Source organism: Martes martes (genome assembly GCF_963455335.1).
Source record: "Martes martes genome assembly, chromosome: 4".
Taxonomy (NCBI): domain Eukaryota; kingdom Metazoa; phylum Chordata; class Mammalia; order Carnivora; family Mustelidae; genus Martes; species Martes martes.
In genome coordinates, this window is record NC_137891.1 from 150286127 (window position 1) to 150308637 (window position 22511).

The 22511-nt window shown below is 36.6% G+C and overlaps 1 protein-coding gene across 2 annotated transcripts in view; it reads right to left on the bottom strand.

Moving 5' to 3' along the window:
- The window catches only part of ZFYVE9 (zinc finger FYVE-type containing 9), a 198416-nt gene that overhangs the window by 117255 nt on the left and 58650 nt on the right, over positions 1-22511 (bottom strand). For both annotated transcript variants that reach the window (XM_080801407.1, XM_080801406.1), the window contains exons 2-5: positions 21576-21681; positions 16484-16562; positions 6831-6936; positions 643-2744 (exon numbers count right to left, since the gene is read on the bottom strand). In XM_080801407.1, coding sequence (XP_080657533.1) covers positions 643-2744; positions 6831-6900 — 2172 coding nt within the window. In that variant the 5' untranslated portion in view covers positions 6901-6936; positions 16484-16562; positions 21576-21681. The remainder of the gene's footprint in view (positions 1-642; positions 2745-6830; positions 6937-16483; positions 16563-21575; positions 21682-22511) is intronic.

Here is a 22511-nt window from a genome sequence, read left to right on the forward strand (position 1 = left end):
TTAAGTTTCTGACTCTTGGTTTTGGCTCAGGTTGTGATCTCAGGGTCATGAGATCGAGCCCTGGGTCCAGCTCCATCCACACTGAACACGGAGTCTGCTTGTGACTCCCTCTCCCCCTCACCCACCTTGGATAAATCTTTAAAAAAAAAAGACATTGGGGAAAAAGACAAAATGTGTGTATATGTGTATAAAAAGTTCCAGAATGTCTAGTAGAGTGACCCAAATCCTACACCAAAAAGTAGGATGGATTTCAAGTGTAATATTCAATTTCTCAAGAATTAAAAAAATATGAAGTCAATTGCAAGTATTTCTTTAATTAAAAAAAAACTTCCTTATTTCAAGCTATTCCATTAACCAAGTATCTATCAATATAGAAACCACAAAGTTAACACTTCCTCAATTTTCATCTGTTCATGGAAAGTGATTCAACTTAAATCTTGGCAACAAAAAAAGTTATATAAACACTAAGATTCAGCAAGGTCATTTTTTTATTTAGAAATTTACTAGAACTGGATGTTCCAAGCTATTTATAATGTCATCTCAACCAGAAGCATATTCACCTTATATTGACTTTATTAATCTCTAATTGAGCTTAATAAAGTGGGCATGCAGTATTTCTGACTTAAAACACACACAACTTACCTTCCCACACGCTCTGCAATGATGCCTCCTTTTGGTGAATGTGAACCTAGCTTCACATTTCATGCAGTTTGGAGCCTGAGAATCTGGTACCCATACGGGAGCCACCTCACCCAGAGTAGTAAATGGCTTTCTGGCAGAAATTCCAAACTGACCAGCTCTGAGATCATTATCTGGGCTTTCTGGAGCTAAAGCAAGGCACGGTCTACTGGATATCCCAGACTCGTAGCTTTCTAAATGTTCCCCATTTGTATCAGCAATAGAGATGTTTCCCAAGGAGGCATTGCATACATTGGTTGCTGAGTTCTCCCCTAATTTTGCTTTCCCAAGAACATCATTTTTGTTTTTAATATTATTTCCACTATTTGTAGGAAGGTCATTTTGTAAATGGTCAGACAATGGCTTTGGAATTTGAAGTTTAAGATTAGAAGGTTGCTTGGGTCTTGCACCACCAAAAGGAACACTGATAGATTGCAGGTTTGCTACTATCTTGGGTGAAGACTGCCCGAGCACTGATGGAACTTGGCTACAAAAACTGTGTAAATAATTTTTCTTCATTAGGTCACCAGTGCTGTTTAAAAGTAGTCCACTCCCTTCTGTGGCTTCATTTCCTCTCTGTTCATAAATATTTGAGTAGCATTCTGACTTGCTCTCTTCTATTTCTTTTTCTTCTGTTACTGAATCTTCTTTGGAGGGTAAAGTCTTTGGAACAAAACAAACAACTGGGCTCTGCATTCCATAGGAATCACAATTAGACAGAGAATTTGCTGCTGGTGTATCCATAGTGGAGAAATCACATCCTTCACTTTCATTGGTGCAAGTTCCTTTTAAATCTAGACCTGCTTCTGCCATTCTATCACACTCTCCTCCACTATCATTGTAAATGTCCTCAGGCTGATTCATTGGCAGAAACTTCTCATTTTCTTTATTTATTTGGCTTTCATTCATATCATTTAGTTTAGTCAATTTCCAATTAGTCATCTCCTGAGAGTCAGAGAAATGCTCTGTCATATTAAGAAGTTCTGTACTGCCAAGAATTTCTTCACGTTCACAACCTTCCTTTTTGTCAGCTCTAACATCACTAGGCACAAGACAATCTGAAAACTGTTCACAAGTATCATCCCTTCCAGACCCATTAGGCATGTCTGTTTTGAGAAGCAAAGGTAAACCAGATCGGACAGATTCTTCAGTTGTTCTCTCCTCTATTGGCTCTTTTTTCATCAAAATCCCCTCACTCAAGTGGGAAAAGGAGTTTGTACTCCCTAGATCTGTCCTAGCAGAGCTGGTTTGGCCAGTAAGAATCTCATCTGGTATATAGTTCTCTTGCTTTTTAGCAGCAGGACCTTCATCTGTTCCCTGGGATGAGACTATTGAATCAATTGTTAAACTTGTAATCACAGACATGGGTGGGTCTCTACCTGTATTTTCATCATCCTTTAATTGTGAAGGGGAACAGACACTGGCTAGATTATCAGATGAAGCAGTACATGTATGTTTAACAGAATCCCCCATTGCACTTGATCTATTCAACAGATCTATTTGTTTCTCTGAGTTCATATCTTTTTCAGTGGACCCATTTATACTAAAACTAAATTGATCAGTTTGTCTGTTTTCGTTATCCAGTGAACAGCTAAAAGCATCCATGAGGGACTGACTATTATAATTATTACAATCCTGCAAATCATTTTGTAATGTCCTCTTATCACAGTTATGCATGACAGCTACGACAAGAACATTCTTCTCATCTGGCAGACATGCTAGGTTTCCACATTTCTTCTCTCCGACTTCAACAGTACTACATTGATCATCTCGATTACAGTTCCTCTTAATTAACTGATCTTCTGCAATGGCATTTTCATCGATCCACATTGTGCTGATCTCTGGATTCAGACTATAGTCCTGTCCATTAGCACAATGATCCTCTCCCTCTGTGGTCAAAGAAGCTGAATGAGCCAGAGAGAAGACTTTTAGTTGTGGCTGTGACTCATTAGAAACTGCAGGTTCATTCACACTGGCCAATGCGGGGTTAAATGACAGTCGGTGAGATGGGGGATCTAGAATCTTATTCCACTTGGTATCCAATAAAATAGGAGAAACTGTTTCATCTGAAAAGATAAATAATTACAATAAGTTTCCTGGTGTCACTAGAAAAGCTAGGACTCAATTAACTATATTTGCAAACATTCTGAAAATAAAATATTCCCAGGATATCTAAAAATAGAATATTCCTAGAATATGAAGTTTCTAATTTTTAGCTAAGAATTAAAAAAATATTCTTCAGGGGCGCCTGGGTGGCTCAGTGGGTTAAAGCCTCTGCCTTCAGCTCAGGTCGTGATCCCAGGGTCCTGGGATAGAGCCCCACATTGGGCTCTCTGCTCCGTGGGGAGCCTGCTTCCTCTTCTCTCTCTCTGCCTCAATGCCTACTTATGATCTCTGTCTGTCAAATAAATAAATAAAATCTTTTAAAAAATATATATTCTTCAGACTGTTTCTATATTACATGTCACCAAATGGTAATATCCCAGAAGATTCCAAACAACAAAAGAATTCTACCTCAATCTACTAACATAATTAAAGATGGCACAGAGGCTATACTTGGTAGTGGGGGCAGGCAGTAGCAATCAGAAAGACCTTCGATTGGCTGGGTACAACATAGGGTGCAGACTAATCTAAGCTGGAAAAAAATTAGGACAAGTAATTGAGTAAGAGGAAAAACAAAGGAATTTTCTGTGGAGACAGAGTGATCTACAATCTACACGACTGGAATGTGGGTTACATTGATGTATTTACTTATCAAAACTGGTACAGTTAAGATCTATACATTTTAATGTATGTAAATTTCATCTTAAAAAAAAAACTAAAAAAGGGCGCCTGGGTGGTTCAGTCAGTTAAATATCTACCTTTGGCTCAGATCATGATCCCAGGGTCCTGGGATCAAGCCCAGCCTTCCGCTCCCTGCTCAGTGGGGAGTCTGCTTCTCCCTCTCCTTCTACCCTTCCCCACTGCTCATGCTTGTGTGCATGCTCTATCTCTCTCAAATAAATAAAATCTTAAAAAAAAAAAAAAGTGTTAAAACCTAACAAGCAGTGAGTAGTGGATGAAGATACATATGAAACAAAATTGGAACCATGTTAATTACTGCTGAAGCTGGGAAATTGGGTATACCAGAGTTTACTACACTATTCTTTTTTTTGTATGTATTTGAAATTTGTCCATAACAAGTATTTTTAAAAGTTTGCTATAGTATATGAAACTATACTCATAACTGTATCACATTATTAATTAGGTTTATATTTATATAATTATCTGAGGACATTTGGCAGAAGAATATTCATTTATCTTGTTAAATCAACCTACTTATATTCTATCAATAAGCATAATTTCATGTTTACTTTTTAAGAGATTATAACTATGATGATTATTTTTCCAAGTTACAGTGCCATATGTATATTTAGAGAAATAAGAAATAATATACTTACTGTCTTGCTGTCTTCTTACAGTAAATCTAATAATCATAGTCCTGAAATTATGCAGATATATTTTCCCCTCAAGAGTAACATTAACCTTTAATGCCCCCCTTAGCACCTTGTTCATGTCTCTATTTAAGCATTTACTACACTATAACACAATGGCTTCTACCTGACTTTTTCAGACAGAAACCATTTCTCTCCACCAATGTAAGCCCTCACACACTTTGCATTGTGCCTGCTATGTAGTAGGTACACAATAAATATATGCTAAGTGAGTATCTACCATAGTAAAAGCATTCTGCTTAAGGAGCACGAAGATTAAATGATAGCTCTGGCCTCCAAGAAATACATAATCTAGTTAGAAAAATAAGAAACAGGTACTGTACACATGAGTATCTAATTAGCAGTACAGGACAGCATTAGTATTTGAAAATTATTATGTACAGAAAATAAATTCAGAGAAGAAAGATATTTTAGAGGTTGAGGTAGCAACCTGGAGTTCACAGAAGCAGGAGGAAATGCCTGGGCTTCAAGGACAATTTTATTTAAGTGTGGAAAAGAGGTCATTCTTAAGGGGGAACAAGTATAGTCCCAAACACAACAATCTGAGAGAGCAATAAGCAAATCAGTTTGGGCTGAAAAAAGAATTAGTGTAAGCAAGTACTGAAAAGAAGCTAGAAAGGCCAGACTGTAAAGGCCATAAGACATCAAAATGTGTGGAGAATGGTCTTGAATACTGAATGTTAAAATCATGAGTTGCCCAAACTTGGGCTAGCAGAAACTTGAGATTTAATAACATAAATTTCCTTTAAAAAAAATAAATCATTATTTCCAACATGGTTCATGGAAGTAAAAAGGAAATGCTGCTTCTTACAAGAATATTTAATAATATTCAAACAAAAATGGTAGATCAGTTATTAAAAATGTCATTATTCAATTACCTACTACATGGGTATAATGTTAATTATCTAGTGTTATCACAGTCCGTGTGTGGTATATTTTTCATTTAAAGAAGGAAATTAACATAGAATGAAAAATCACTTTATTTAAAATACACTTGGAAAGATGCCAGGCTAGAGGTGGTCATTTGAATACAATTAGTACATACTAAGATCTTTAAACAATAGTTCAAAACAAATATACAACATAGTTCCAAACAAGAATTTGGCTTCTGAAGTTCTTCTCCTTCTAAAAGAATTAGTTTTTATAAGCAATGCTATATTTCTGAACTAAAAGACAATTTTTACTGATTCAACAAAAATATATTCAAAATTAACTATATACAAAGTACCCTACTAGATCCACAGAAGTCCTAAAGAGATTGATGTAATAAACTAACAGTTTTCTTAGAGTCAATGGTATTTTAGAAGTATACTATTCAAGTGATTAGGTATAGCACCTGTGTAGATATCTCAAAACAAATAACTGATACACAGAGGGCCAAACCAAAGAAAGGACTGAGAAATTACCTGTATAAATGATTGAAACTGAGAGGAAAAGACCCCCTCCACCTTGGTATGTAGATCCAATAGAATCCCAAATGATTAATTTCACACTTATATGAATCCTATGGCTATGGAGTAGCTTTGGGTCACCAGTGGTAAAATATGAGGACATTAGACTATTCCACGTATCCTCCCTTCTCCCTTTTCCTTCCTTAAGCCCATAATTCTATACGGCTTGGTCTATTACACACCCAAAGCAACAACATTAAAATTAATCTCTCTTCCCAACTACTATCAAAGGACAACCTAAATAACTGGATATAGTAAAGGTCTGGAGACCATTTCTAAAATCACGGACTTCAGACAGAAATACATCACTTTGTAAACCTGTTACCTGCCATTTCCAGCTAGAAAGAGAGAATACCAGGGGGCGCCTGAGTAGCTCAGTTTATTAAGCATGTCTGCCTTTGCTTGGGTCATAATCTCAGGGTCCTGGGATAGAGCCCCATCTTGGGCTCCCTGCTCCTCCCTCTTCCTCTCTCTTTTCTCACCTCTGAACCCCCAGCCCTGTGCTCTCTCAAGTAAATAAATCTTAAAAAAAAAAAAAAAGAAGAAGAAGAAAGAAGAAAAGAAAAAGAAAGAAACAGTATCAGGGTAGGAAGGATCTAATTAATTATGGCTTATCCATTCAAATCATACTGACAGAGAAATTTAAGGAAAAAGTTTACCTAAATGAAGTGAATCTTGGGCAGACATTTTATCTAACCATTTTGGCAGTAACTTAAAACTATAAATCTTTTAAAATTAGGTTTAAGATATATCTTTATTGGTCAACAGGCAATGAGTTATTTTTCTTAGTTTAGGAAATACAATCACACATTCTAAAGCTCTTCTTGACCATAAATTGATTGTATAAAGAAAGTTCAGGCTCTAGTATCATAATGCCTGGATACTAATCATTCTGCCACTTATTAGTAAACTAACCTCAGGGAAACCACTTAATCTCTCTGTGTCTCTCATCTGTAAAATGTAGATAAGATCTACTTTCATGGGATTATTTTAAAGATTGAATAATACAGTCCATTTAAATGCTTTAGCATAGTATCTGGCACACAGTGCAAAAAATATTAGTTCTTCCTCTGGATACTGAAATATAATACTATTATCATTATGTTATTAAGTCATTTTATTTTTTTAAAGTGTTGCATCCTCTCATAACCCCACATTCTCCATATCATAAATGTATTCAAATAGATTCACCAAAATAAATTCTCACCTTCGTTTTGTTCAAATTCATCTAATACCTTGTCCAGGTTGTAAGCTTCTGCTTGGAAATAATTCTCCATCGGTGAGGAAACACCACTCAAGAGACTTGTTTAAACCTAGAAAGTAGATCAAATTTGTATTACACTTTCAATTACTAAAATTTAATTTATAGATATTCAACTGATAACAGAAATACAAATGATCATGAGACTACTACGAACAATTATACACGAACAAACTGGAAAACCTAAGGAAATGAATAAATTCCTAGACAAATGCAACCTACCAACAGTGAATCACAAAGAAATAACAATTCTGAACAGACCAATTACTAATAGGATTGAATCAGTAATTAAAAACCACCCAACAGGGGCGCCTGGGTGGCTCAGTGGGTTAAAGCCTCTGCCTTCGGCTCAGGTCCTGATCCCAGGGTCCTGGGGAGCCTGCTTCCTCCTCTCTCTCTGCCTGCCTCTCTGCCTACTGTGATCTCTAACTGCCAAATAAAATCTAAAAAAATCTAAAAAAAAAAACAACAACAACCCACCCAACAAAGAAAAGTCTAGTACCAGTTGGCTTCACTGATGAATTCTTTCAAACATTAAAAAAAAAAAAAGAACTGGGGTGCCTGTGTGGCTCAGTTGATCTAAGTGTCTGCCTTCAGCTCAGGTCAGGATCCCAGGTACTGAATCAGGCTCCTTGCTCAGCAGGAAGTCTGCTTCTCCCTCTTCCTCTGACCCTACCCCCTAGCTCACGCTCTTGCTAACTTTCTCTCTCTCAAATGAATAAACAAAAAATCTTAAGAAAAAAAATTAATAGTAAAGCTTCTTAAACTCTTCCAAACAATAAGAGAGGGGGGAACACTTCTAAACTCATTTTACAAAGCCAGCATTACCCTGATACCAAAACCAGGTAAGGACACTACAAGAAAGGAAAATTACAAACTAATATTCCTGATGAATATAGACACAAAAATCCAAAGCCAAAAATATCAGCAAATCAGATTCAATAATACATTAAAAAGATCATATACCAGGCACCTGGGTGGCTCAGTTGTTAAGCATCTGCCTTTAGCTCAGGTCATGATCCCAGGGTCCTGGGATTGAGCCCCACATTAGGCTCCCCGCTCAGCGGGGAGCCTGCTTCTCCCTCTCCCACTCCCCCTGCTTGTGTTCCCTCTCTTGCTGTGTCTCTGTCAAATAAATAAATAAAATCTTAAAAAAAAAAAATCATATAACATGATCAAGTGGGATTTACTCCAGGGATGCAAGGATGATTCAACATCCATACATAAATGTAGTACCATATTAACAAAATGAAGGATAAATCATATGATCATCTCAATAGTGCAGAAAAACATTTAACAAAATTCAACACGCATTTATGATAAAAATCCTAAACTAAGTGAGAACACACCTCAACATAATAAAGGTGATCTATGACAAGCGCACAGTTAACATCATACTCAGCAGTGAAAACCTAAAAGCTTTTCCTGTGAGATCAAGAATAAAACTAAGATGCTCACTCTCACCACTTTTATTCAATATAATACTGGAATTCCTAGCAAAAGCAATGAGGAAGAAAAAGAAACAAAAGGTATCTGATTCAGAAAAGAGAAGTAAAGCTATCTGCACCTGCTGGTAACATGATATTATATATAAAAAAACCTAAAGACTACACACATACACACACACACACACACACAAAACCCTGTTAGAATAAATGATTTCAGTAACATTGCAAGATTAAGTCAACACATAAGCAGTGCTTGGCTGGCTCAGTCAGGAGAGCATGCAGCTCTTGTTCTCTGGTTCATGAGTTAAGCCCCACATGTGGCACAGAGTTTTAAATTTTTAAAATTAAAATTTAATTAAGTTTAATTAAAATTAAAATTTTTTAAATTTTTTAAAAAGTGAACACACAAAAATCAGTTGGGTTTCTACACACTAACACCAAATTATCAGAAAGAGAAATTAAGCAAACTATATCATTTATGATTGCACCAAAAAGAATAAAATTCCTAGGAATAAATATAACGAAGGAGGTGAAAGATCTGTACTCTGAAGACAGTGATGAAATAACTGAAAGACACAGACATAGAAAGATATTCTGGGCTCATGGATTAGAAGAATTAATATTGTTAAAACACTCTTACTACCCAAAGCAATCTACAGACTCAATGTAATCCCTATCAAAATTCCAATGGCATTTTTCACAAAAATTTTTAAAAATCCAATAATTTGTTCAGATTCATAGAAGATCTGAACAGCCAAAGCAGTCTTGAGAAAGAACAAAGCTGGAACCATCACAATTCCTGATTTCAAACTATATTACAAAGCTATAGTAATCAAAACCGTATGGTATTGGCATAAAAACAGACCCATCGGGGCGCCTGGGTGGCTCAGTGGGTTAAAGCCTCTGCCTTCAGCTTGGGTCATGATCCCAGGGTCCTGTGATCGAGCCCCACATCAGACTCTCCGCTCCGTGGAGAGCCTGCTTTCTCCTCTCTCTCTGCCTGCCTCTCTGTCTACTTGTGATCTCTGTTAAGTGAATAAATAAAATCTTTAAAAAAAAAACCAAAAAAAAAAAAAAAAACAGACCCATCAATCAATGTAACAGAAAAGAGATCACAGGAATAAACCCACATGTATATAGACAATTAATTTATGACAAATGAGCCAACAATATACAAGAGAGGATAATCTCTTCAATAAATGGTGCTGGGAAACCTGGACAGCCACATGTAAAAGAATGAAACCATACACCTATCTTGTATCATACACAAAGATCAACTTAAGACAAAGGTCAACTTTACTCAACATGGATTAAGGACTTGAACATAAGACCTGAAACCATAAAACTCCTACAAGAAAACGGGCAGTAATAAGCTCTTTGACATTGTCTTAGAGATGAGTTTTTGCATTTGACTCCAAAAGCAAAGACAAGAAAAACAAAAATAAAAACAGGTGGAACTACATCAAGCTAAAAAGCTTCTGCACAGTTGAGGAAACTATCAACAAAATGAAAAGCAACCTACTGAATGGGAGGAAATATTTGTAAATCATATATCGAATTAGGGTTAATATCCAAAATATATTCAGAACACATACAACTTGACTGCAAAAAAACCCAAACAATCCAATTAAAAAACACACAGACAGCCAACAGACACATGAAAAGATGCTCAACATGACTAAATATCAGAGAAATGCAAATTAAAAACCACAATCAAATCACACCTGTTAGAATGGCTAGTATCAGGGTGCCTGGGTGGCTCAGTTGGTTAAGCAACTGCCTTCACCTCAGGTCATAATCCTGGAGTCCCAGGATCAAGTCCCGCATCAGGCTCCCTGCTCAGCAGGGAGTCTGCTTCTCCCTCTGACCCTCACCCTTCTCATGCTCTCTCTCATTCTCTCTCTCTCTCAAATACATTTAAAAAAATCTAAAAAAAAAAAAAAAAAGAATGGCTACTATCAAAAAGGTAAGAAGTAACAAGTGTTGGCGAGGACGTAGGGGAAAAGGGACCCTTGTATGCTGTTGCTGGGAATGCAAACTGTATGAAAAAGAGTATAGAGGTTTCTCAAAAAATTAAAAATAGAACTACCATATGATTCAGCAAGTCCTCTACTAGGTATTTATTTTAGAAAATGAAAATACACATACCACAACTATGTGTGAAGTGATCGACATTAACTAAACTTATTGTGGTAATCATTACCAATATATATATCAAATTATTATGCTGTACACCTTAAACTAATTCAATGTTATTTGTCAATTACATATCAATAAACTGGAAAAAAGTGAAAAAATACATAGATTTATGAATATTTATATAATTTACAAATCTTAAATATGCAAGAATAAAATCTCTTATAAATCTATTCAGACCATGGTAAACTATAAAATTTATCATCCCACTAGAGGTAGTCTAAGATCTTTAACCTAATAATGTCTAGAAACCTATAAGCTGACAATAATCAAAATGTAATTATAGAAGACAAACGGCGCATTTGAACAGGATATGTTTCAAAAGATAAAATCCAGATGCTGATAGAGAAATCATTTCTTTGAGATAAAACTACATTTCTATTAGAAAAGAAAGTTTTTAAAGAATTGTACCCAAATGGGGTGCCTGGGTGGCTCAGGGGATTAAAAGCCTCTGCCTTTGGCTCAGGTCATGATCCCAGGGTCCTGGGATCGAGCCCCGCATTGGGCTCTCTGCTCAGCATGGAGCCTGCTTCCTCCTCTCTCTGCCTGCCTCTCTGCCTACTTGTGATCTGTCTGTCAAATAAATAAATAAAATCTTTTAAAGAATCATATCCAAATGGAACAAGAAAGTTCAAGCAAGCATGGGGTATGGGATATCAGTTCCATAATGTTAATGATGATTATGATTTGGTTGTTCTTTTTAATAGATTCTTTTAAAAATAATCTCCACACCTGACCTGGTGCTCAAACTCATGACCCAGCTGAATGAGCTCAAACTCACTACCAAGCTTAATGCTCTACTGACTGAGCCAGGCAGGCACCCCTGGGTTTTTCTTTTTAAACTTCTTTTTCAAGTACCATTTCTAAGTCTTTCTCGGTGTTAATTCATCTAAAAGCATTCAGTGGGCACATACACTAGCTGCGTCACCTACCTAACAGGATGCCAAGACCACATAGTAGTTGTTCAGTAAATACTACCCCCATTTTTCCCCTCTACTATAATGATCCCCATACTTATCTATCTCCTTAATTTCTCAAAATGTTCTTTCCAAACTGAAAATTCTGCTTGGCTTCTTACTGGCAAATAGGGAGGCAAACTGAGAGGAGATAATATTATAATTCCCCTAAAATGTCTGAGTAAGGAAAACATTAAGAAGAGGAAAAATTTTTAAATGTAATATACTAAGGGGAATCCTCCTACACTGTTGGTGGGAATGCAAGCTGGTGCAACCACTGTGGAAAAGAGCATGGAGGTTCCTCAAGAAGTTGAAAATAGAGCTACCCTACGACCCAGCAATCACACTACCGGGTATTTACCCTAAAGATACAAACATAGTGATCCAAAGGGGCACACGCACCTGAATGTTTATAGCAGCAATGTCCACAATAGCCAAACTATGGAAAGAACCTAGATGTCCATCAACAGATGAATGAATAAAGAAGAGGTGGTATATATATACAATGGAATACTATGCAGCCATCAAAAGAAATGAAATCTTGCCATTTGCAACGATGTGGATGGAACTAGAGGGTATTATGCTGAGCAAAATAAGTCAATCAGAGAAAGACAATTATCATATGATCTCCCTGATATGAAGAATTTGAGAGACAACGTGGGGGGTTGGGGAGGTAAGTAAGGAAAAAATGAAACATAGATGGGATCGGGAGGGAGACAAACCACAAGAGAGACTTAATCTCACAAAACAAACTGAGGGTTGTGATGGGGGGGGAGGTTGGGATAGGGTGGCTGGATTATAGACATTGGGGAGGGTATGTGCTATGGTGAGTGCTGTGAAGTGTGTAAACCTGGCGATTCACAGACCTGTACCCCTGGGGCTAATAATACATTATATGTTAATAAAAAATAAAAAATTTTCTTAAAAATGTAAAATACTGCTATTACAAAGTTTAAGGTAAATATAAAATGCGGTGAATTTTCTTTGACTTACAGCGTTTCTCCTCTGAGACATATAAAAGTGTGACTATTATTTCTTTCATTTTACCAATTAAAAAAAAGCTCAGGGGATTTAATGGGTTTATTCAAGTACTTCCTCATGATTATTCATTCAATCAACTTTTGTTTATGGACTGGCTCCTGTTAAATGATTAAGTTTAGGTACACAAATAGGCTGCATAATAATACCTTAATAGTCTTTCTTAAATCTATCTTTATAGTTCAAAATCATTTTCATATACAAGCCATTTTATTTTGATAAAAACTGCATATTTAGGGGCACCTGGTGGCTCAGTGGATTAAGCCCTCTACCTTCGGCTCCAGTCATGATCTCAGGGTCCTGGGATTGAGACCCACATCAGGCTCTCTTCTCAGCAGGGAGCCTGCTTCCCCCTCTCTCTGCCTCTCACTCTGCCTACTTGTGATCTCTCTCTCTCTGCCCAATAAATAAATAAAATCTTAAAAAAAAAAAAACCTGCATATTTAAACTTTCTAATGCTAAGAGCACAAATGAAATTTCTCACAAACAATGTGCTAATCTAGCACATTTAATATACATGTACAATACTCAGCACTTCATAGTCATTCATAGTCAAAATACTAATAAATAATTGGATTCAACATATTTTATTGTGTGTCTACTGTATACAGGGTATTGTAATCAACTGAATTTTCAGACATCATCCTTAACATCAAGAAGCTTGTAACTTAATTAATGGTAAACAATGCTAAATAAGAAAATTAATATAATAAATGATTTTAATAACACATTGCAAGAGACACAAAGCACTACTTGATTAATTTGTCAGATGAAATTAACAGATAAGTGCTACAGAGTAAGTACTGTTAAAGTTCAAGAAATGGGCAGAACCACCATGTGGATGGTCAAGGAAGGCATTATTTATGGATTTGAGCTGGGTCCAGAAGGAAAGAAAAATTTTAACAGATATTCCAGATAGCAAGATATTGAAGTGAAATTTCAAACAGGGAGAGACATACTAGGAGTTATCTAGGGATGGGCATTTATTGAGGGGTCAGTGAAACAGGATCAAGAATTTATTTATATAGTTAATGTTAGGACATGGTTGGAGAGTTAGATAGGCTTTATATTATGCAAGCCTTGGAATGTCAGTCTGAGAAAGGTATTGTATTACTTTAAGCAATGGAAAGCACTACAGCACATTCACATAAGTTTTATTGCAATATATTGTTATAATTGTTCCTTTTATTATTAGTTACTGCTCTTAATCATTTACTTTGCCTAAATTATAAATTAAACTTTATCATAGGTATGTATGTATAGGAAAAAAACAATATACACAGGTTTTGGTACTACCTGTAGTTTTAGGCACCACTGGGGGTCTTGGAACATATCCCCCATACATAAGCAGGAACTACTGTATAAAAAGCTGGTCAAGAAGCTGTACTGAACTCCAGTGATAACTACTGATTCAGGCTAGCATCAAAAATGAATGCCAAAAAAAAAAAAAAGAATGCTAAAGCCTTTAGGTAAATGGTTATTGGGGAAGAAATATTCACAGTGTCTCAAAGTATTAGTCCACAGATAATTAATCACAAAGGAGAAAATATATGTTTATATTAAAAAGATATGATAATCACCACCTAAACCAAATGATCAATTTAGCATCACCAATTGTTTAACAATAGTTGATATCGTTTAACATGTTAAAAAGTTTAACATGATGCACCTCTTGATGTTATGCAATGAGAAGTTTAAAACATTATCAACTCAGTATTCTTGCCAAAAATGTTTAACCAGAATTGAATTCTGAAGAAACAATTTGACAAATCTAGAATCCAAGGCATTCTATAAGACAACTGTTCTGAACTTTCCAAAAAGTTCAATGTTATAAAAACCATCAGTCTAAATTAAGGGAGACTAAAGAGATTAAATAACCAAGTGCCATGCAAGAACACTGACTGGGTCCTAGATCAAGAAAACACACATATATACATGCACAGCAAAACATCACATTTAGATGACAATCCATGAAATGTGGACTATATATTAGGTGATAAAAAAAATTAATAATCTCTTCCTTAGATGTCATAATTGTATTTTGATTTCCTAAGAGAATGTCCTTACTCTTCGGAGATGTCTGCTGAACTATTTAGGGAAGAAGTGTTATCTGTATTTAACTTTCAAATGATTCAGAAAAATAAAAGTATGTAAACATGTGTATGAGTGTGGGAAAGAGGAAAAAAAAGAGAATGGAGGGAGAAAGGAAGAGAGATGTTCAAAAAAGAAGCAAAATGGTAAAAACTGATGAATCTAGGTAAAGGATGTATGGGTCTTTACTGTATTATTTTTCAAATTTTCTATAGGCTTGAAATTTTTCAAAAGAAAAAAGAATACTGAGCTGGTGGTAGGAAGCATTCCTTCTCTCTCTCAATATAGAAATTCTACAAAAAAAAGATTATTTTAAAATCGTTTATACAGTCAAATTCAAAAGCAAGAAAGGGAAATACAGATACATAAACAAGAAGCAAGCAAGCCACAGCAATGAGTGAAAACTGAAGATGTTGGTCCATAGAGGTTACGAAACTAGACAGAAACTATAAAACTAGACAGCAACAGGCCTAGGATTCGAAAGCTAACAGGGAGGACAGGAATCATTGGCTGCAAACTTCCAGAAGTTTCTGCTGTGGAAGGGGCCACATTGGGCTCTCTGAATAAAGCCGGCAGCTGGGGAAAAAAACTATGTCAAGTGGCTCCAAGACTCAGCAATGGAACAGGAAAGAACAGAATGCCAGTAAAATCAACTTTCAGAAATTAGAATTCCTCCCCTGCCCCTCACTCATGACTGGGAATGATATTAAGTCTTTCTATTCCTGACTATAACATGGTTTATCTCTATGCTTACTCAACTCTTCCTGTAACTTGTAATAATAATGTAATTTTAAAAAGTCATTAAATATGGGATAGTAGAGAGAGGAGGGTGCACTTGACAAGGAGCAATACAAGGGAGATCTCTGTGGTGATGGAATTGTGTTCTACAACTACAGTGGTAGTTGACAAATGGGAGAGATACATATTCATGAATATGCTCAAAGCAGCTTTATTCATAACAGCCAAAAGGTTGTAACAACTAAATATCTATCAACTGATGAATGGATAAATAAAATGTCCATTTCCTGGTTTTTATGTTTTCTATAGTTATGTAAGATGTAACCAATGAGGAAAAACTGGGTAAATGAAGGGCACACAGGAACTCCTTATACTATTTTTACAACTTCCTGGGGGTCTTTAATTACTATAAAATAAAAAGTTGAAAAAATAGTAATAAAAGGGATAAAGTTATGAAAAATTCAACAGACATGGGAACAGGATGAAGAGAGCATCTGTGTAAGGGGGAGTCAGAGTCCAAGTGTGGTAAAATAGATGTACTCGTGTTAGGGTGGCCCAACATAAGGTGTCAGAGACCCAGCAGGGTGAGGAAGCCATCTGTGCAGAAGGACAGCGCAGCATGGGGTGTCAGAGCACAAGAGAGGTGAGGAAGGCATCCACATGAACGGGACGGTCTGGCCTGGGGATAAGAAGAGTCCGTAGGCAGGAGGGGTGAGGAGATGTAAGAGTGCAGCCCAGAGTGGCAGGTCGGAGCCTGAGCAAGATAGAAGGGCCAGGGGAAGGAGAAGGTGATAGGAGATTGGTTACATATAGAGATGGATCAAATAAGTGACTATATGAAGGGCAACAGGGGCAAGGTTTCTCACTGTTAGAGAAAAGAGTTAAATGCACAAAAGGTGACAACCAGAAAGAACCCTGCAGTGTTGGTTTGGAATTCAAGATATAAGTATGAACTCACAGACTGCAAGAAACATCAATAGTTATAGCAACAGATATAGATATAAATGTTATGTGTGTCCACCCACAATAGATACAGATGTAAATGTGTGTGTGTGCATATTCTCTAGCTCTGTGCACAGGATCTTGGAGAAGCAAAACTCCATCTCTACTTCAAGTAGCTATGAGCATATACCTTACACCAGATTTGGTTTCCGAGTATGTTATCCATGCAAAGGAAGCAGGGTTCCATGGGGAAATGGTTGATTCCAGAGCTGGAGTAGAAAAAAATACAAGAGCTTTGATGAGGATATAGGGAAATATGAGCTCTTAACACATTGCTAGAAGGAAAGTAAAATGCTGCTGCAACTTTGGGAAATAGTTTGGCAGTTCCTCAAAAAGTTAAACAGTGTTACCTTATGGCATAGCTATTCCACTCCTAGGTTTATACCCAAGAGAAATGGAAACATATTCACACAAAAACTCATCCCCAAATGCTCACAGCAACATCATTCACAACAGCCAAAAGGTGGAAACAACCCAAATATATATCAACTGATAAATGCATGAAGAAAGTGTAGGATGGTATATCAACAAAGTGGGATATTATAGGGCAATAAAAATAGATGTTATATTGCTGTATGCTACAACATGAATGAATTTTGGAAATATTAAGGTAAAGAAGCAGAAAAGCTATATATGATTCCATTTGTATGGACTTCCCAGAATAGACAAATCCATAGAAACAGAAAATTAATTCATGATTGTCAGGTGCTGGGGCGGGAAGGGGGGATTGGAGGAAAATGGGAAATGACTACTAATGGATATAAGATTTCTGTTTGGGATGATAAAAATGTTCTGGAACTATACAGTGGTGATAACTGACTGCACAGTTCTATAAATATATAAAAACCACTGGACTCCACACACTTTAAAAGAATTAATTTTATGGTATGTGAATGATATTTCAATTAAAAAAAAAAGAACAATTTTGAATATCTTATATGCTGGAAAGCAAGTATGTGTTCTAAGAATGATGGGGACATGTCAAAAGGACACAGAAACCAGCCTGAAAGAGTTCCCACAGGCTAAATAAGAAAATCAAAATAAATAATGATAGCAATGGATTATATCCCACTGAATAAAAAAGAGAACCATGAGTCTTTGCAATATGAATGAATGAATCCCAAGTGTGATGAGGAAGGGATATTTAATAGCTTCAAAGCTCCTCCCCACAAAAATACTAATTACCAAAGGAAAAAAATAAGAGTAACTTGAGCAGCAAAGTCTGGCAGACACCACCTAACACAAGTATCAAAGTGAGCATCATCAGTAATGGGTCAAATGGAAATCTGTGCTCTTTGACAGGCTGCAATGAAAAGGACACAACAATGTCAATACCGGGAGAGGTGACGTAGTGAGTGGGGGCAGTCAGGGGGTTATGGGAACACCCTTTAATTTCTGCTCAATTTTGCTATGAACCTAAAACTGCTCTAAAAAAAATAAAATGTATTAATTAAAAACAAAAGTAGCAGGGCACCTGGGTGGCTCAGTGGGTTGAAGCCTCTGCCTTCGGCTCAGGTCATGATCCTAGAGTCCTGGGATGGAGCCCTGAGTCGGGCTCTCTGCTCAGCGGGGAGCCTGCTTCCCCCTCTCTCTCTGCCTGCCTCTCTGCCTACTTGTGATCTCTGTCTGTCAAGTGAATAAATAAAATCTTTGAGAAGGAAAAACAAAAAACAAAAACAAGAACAAAAAAACAAAAGTAGCACCACTTCTGTGATATTCCCACAAAAATGCATAACTTGAATCTAGTCAGGAGGAAACATCAGACAAACCAAAACTGAGGAACAGTCTACAAAATAACTGGTTTGCGATCTTCAAAAGTGTCAAGGTCAAAAAAAGTCAAAGACTGCAGAACTGTTTCAAAGAGAAGGCGATTACAGAGACATGACAACTAAATGCAACACATAATTCTAAACTAGATCCTCTTGGTATAGAGGACATTATTTGTACATCTGGCAAAACTTGAATAAGATCTGAGAATTAGATGGTGGTAATGAATCAAAGTTAATTTCCTGATTTTGATAATGTATTGTGGTTAGGTAGGAGAATGTTCCTATTTGCCAGAAACACAGTTTCAAAGGGGATGGGGCACACGCAGCTAGCAATTTATTCTCAAATGGTTCAGAGAAAAAAGTTCTTTGTACTTGTGACTTTCCTATAAGCTTGAGATAGTTTAAAAATTTTTTAAATGCACCAAAAGTGTCTATCATATTTTAAATGTCCAGAGCACTTTCTTTTTCTAATAATTTTCATAGCATCTTATTTCATGAATTTAATTTCTTCTCTTACCTCTCTGATGCAATTACTAATTACCTATTGTTTGTTGGGTTTTTTTTTTCTCAAACTTTCTTCTATTTCCAGTATTATTTACTTCAAGCTCCTCTTTTGTACTTTAGGTCTCTTTCTCATTGGATCCTTTCCCAAAATGCCTATTTATTGAATAAATGGAAATACTAAGAGCCAACTGCAAGATCTGCATACTTGGCTTCTCAACCAGGTGGCTTCCACTGCATGGTGATCAGGTGGGAACACAGCAATTTAATGGGAGACCTCTAAATGCCAGTATAGATAAGTGTTTTCTTTAGACTCTGCAGAAGACTCATATACCAGACAATTACCTTCTGAAAGAAAAGTAGAAGGAGCGAGGGGAAGAGTCTCACTTTTAATATAAACGATTTCCCTTAATCCCTCGGCTTTTACTATGGTGCCTCATCCTTGATCTGTAATGTTTAGTGTCCCTAAGTCTTGAGCATATTTAGTTTCATTTTCTTTTTTTTTAAAGATTTTTATTTATTTATTTGACAGAGATCACAAGTAGGCAGAGAGGCGGCGGTGGGGGGGGGGGGGGGGAAGCAGACTCTCTGCTGAGCAGAGAGCCCGATGCGGGGCTCCATCCCAGGATCCTGGGATCATGACCTGAGCTGAAGGCAGAGGCTTTAACTCACTGAGCCACCCAGGTGCCCTTAGTTTCATTTTCTAAGGAAAAACCTGTGGTCTCCTGAGGGCTTGGGAGAGGGACAGTCTTCTCACTGCATAAGCTACGTCTCCCAGAGGATTTAAATACTACCTCAGGATTCATTTTTTAAATTAATTAATTAATTAATTTTAAGAAGGCTCCACACTCAATGTGGGGCTTGAACTCACAACCCCAGGATCAAGAGTCACATGCTCCACCAACTGACCCTGCCTGGTACTCTTTATGTCAGGATTCTTTACTTGTCTTCTTATTAAAGCTTCCAACTCTTTTTCAAAATAGAAGTCACTAAATATTATACATGTATATCTCAAAAAAGAAAATAATTACTTAATTTACTGGTTTCTTCCTGAGGACCTCTTTTGTTGTTGGGCTTCTAGACCTCTTCTTTTTATTCTATTGACTAGAGTCCTTTTGGACACTCTCTTGAATCTCAGTCTTAGGGGGTGCCACTTTTAAAGCACTGATCTGATTGTTCCCTTTATGTTTTCTTCACTGGTACATCCTCTTTATGCTATCTACTAATTATAATGAACATGTGTATATCCCTGTACCAAACATTACTGAGCATCTACTATGTTTCAGGCACTGTCCTAGTCATTAGATTACAAGACAAATAAGACAATGTCCTTGACCTAACAGTGCCTAATATCTTATAGGGGAGATGGATAAGTAAACATAAAATATAAAACATTGTGCCAATTGATATATACATTGAGTACTATGGAGCCAAAGAAGAGGTAAAGCTAAATCAGACTGAGATGGGGGTGTACTTCTGGGCTACTATGACAAATATTATAATAACTGATTACCCCTGATTATTTACTAATTATTACTGTTGATAGTTCTTGCAGTGGCTTGGAAACTTCCTAAAGAGGTAATGCCTGGGGGCGCCTGGGTGGCTCAGTCCGTTAAACGTCTGCCTTCAGCTCATGATCCCAGGGTCCTGGGATCGTGCCCCACATCAGGCTCCCTGCTCAGCAGGAAGCCTGCTTCTCCCTCTCCCACTCCCCCAGCTTGTGTTTCCTCTCTCACTATCTCTCTCTCTCTCTCTCTCAAATAAATAAATAAATAAAATCTTAAAAAAAGAGGTAACCCCTGAAGAATAAGATTTTGCCCAATAAAGGCAGAAAAGGGCACTCCCTTCACACACCCTCACATGAGGTAGTTAGGGTATAAGAACTATTCTTCCAGCTGCAGGCCCAGAAGTTTTGATGGAGAAGGCACTTACTGGTGTCCCTCTGCTGGACTCTCAACTAAAGAGAAAAGGAGCTCAGTCTCGTATCACAGAGTCAGACCCATCCCTCCATCCTCAAAGCTTACGTGAAAAATGAGAGAACTCAGCCAGAGTATGCAACATGCCAGTAGTGAATGGCATAATCAGTTTCTGAAACTAATCCCACCTACATAGCCTCCACCCCCATCACCATTTTCTACCCCTTCAGTAATTGTAAGACCTGAAAGAAATCAAACATGATTCCTAGTTAGGAAAAAATAATCAATGATTCCTACTCTACAAGAATTAGTAAAATACTTCCAATTTTCTACTGGAAATTGTTGTTCTTCACAGTTAGTCTAAAAATACAAAGTAAAATAATTTAATTAAATTTATATTTGATTCCCTGCCCCCAAATTAGCTTTAATTGTTTAACTCTTGCATGATGACTAAGAAATAGAAATAAGATTAATTGGATTTGGGGCGCCTGGGTGGCTCAGTGGGTTAGGCCTCTGCCTTCAGCTTGAGTCATGATCCCAGGGTCCTGGGATCCAGCCCCGCCTAGGGCTCTCTGTTCAGCCCGAAGCCTGCTTCCCTTTCTCTCTCTGCCTGCCTCTCTGCCTACTTGTGATCTCTGTCCATCAAATAAATAAATAAAATCTTAAAAAATTTTTAATTAAAAAAATAATAAAAAAGATTAATTGGATTTTTTTTCTCTTAACAGTATTGCTCAAATCCATGTTCTTTTTCATGCTGAAACTGCCTTTCTATTTTTAAAATGGAAGTTGACTCCAAAAGGAAAAACCAAGCACTGGCAGAGAAATTATAATTTTTGACATAATTCGACAGTAATTTAAAAATATCCCTTTGTTTTGGATTTAAGTCAAGTCTTTTTTTAAGACCACACTCTTGATTTAACAAGAGGCAATGTTATAAATCAAGCAAACAGCATATATACATAAGCATTATTTCCTATAGATTGAGTTGTTTTCTTAAGTTCAGTCTCCAATAGAAACAGAACACTGGTTTTCTTACCTTTTTCCCCTTAGACACGTGATACGGAACAGACTTCCCTGTGCTTACTCATGATGCTTGCCGCACCACCAGCCAGTCCTGCTGATTCAGTATGTTCTGTTTGATCCTAAAGAAAAAAAAAAAAAAAAAAAAAAAGACACACATTGCTCATTACATCTGCAGAAGGAATAAGCCCTAATTTTCTCCATATAAACCTATCATAGTCAAACAAATGAAAACTATGGGCTTAAATAATAAATTACAGTTACATCTTCAGATTCAAAAACCTAGCCAGCATGAAATGCAGAAGTCATATTTTATTGTGTAAGAAGGCCAAAAGTTAAACGTTTCAATAAACAGTTAAGAATTTTTTTAACATTTCTTATTTTCCATGGATAATACAAAGTGAAACATCAAAGGCAGACACTTTCTACCCAATGGTTTTAACTATGTTAAGTCATAAAAATACCACTTATTTTGTATTACAATAAGCCCTCCAAGAATTCAAAGCTAGCAAAACTGCTGCTTTACTAGGATGTGGGATTTTTTTTCTGTACGTACAGAATCCTTAAATTGAAATTCAGAGGCTTCCCGTTGAGATTTTTATTGCCAAACAACTGTTTTCCCTACAAATGGAATCTCGTATGATTCCAGCCCTCTTCCACTGTTTAGAAGCAATGGCTCTATTAGCCCAATATTAACCTTTACTGTCAGAAGTATGCAAAAAACAAAGCTGCCAAAGCTTCTTCAAATATTATTTCCTTCTTCTGAATATACGACAATATCCATGAAGTTACAATAGTCCAATTTAAATACCTCTGTAGCTGCTAAGAGATAATTTAAAACTCTATAAGAGCCTCATTTAGTCTTGAACAAGATTAGTAATTGTAATCAGAATAAAATTAAGAATCTCATATTATCTGTAAGGGCCTATTTAGCCAGAGCAGCTCCATCCGG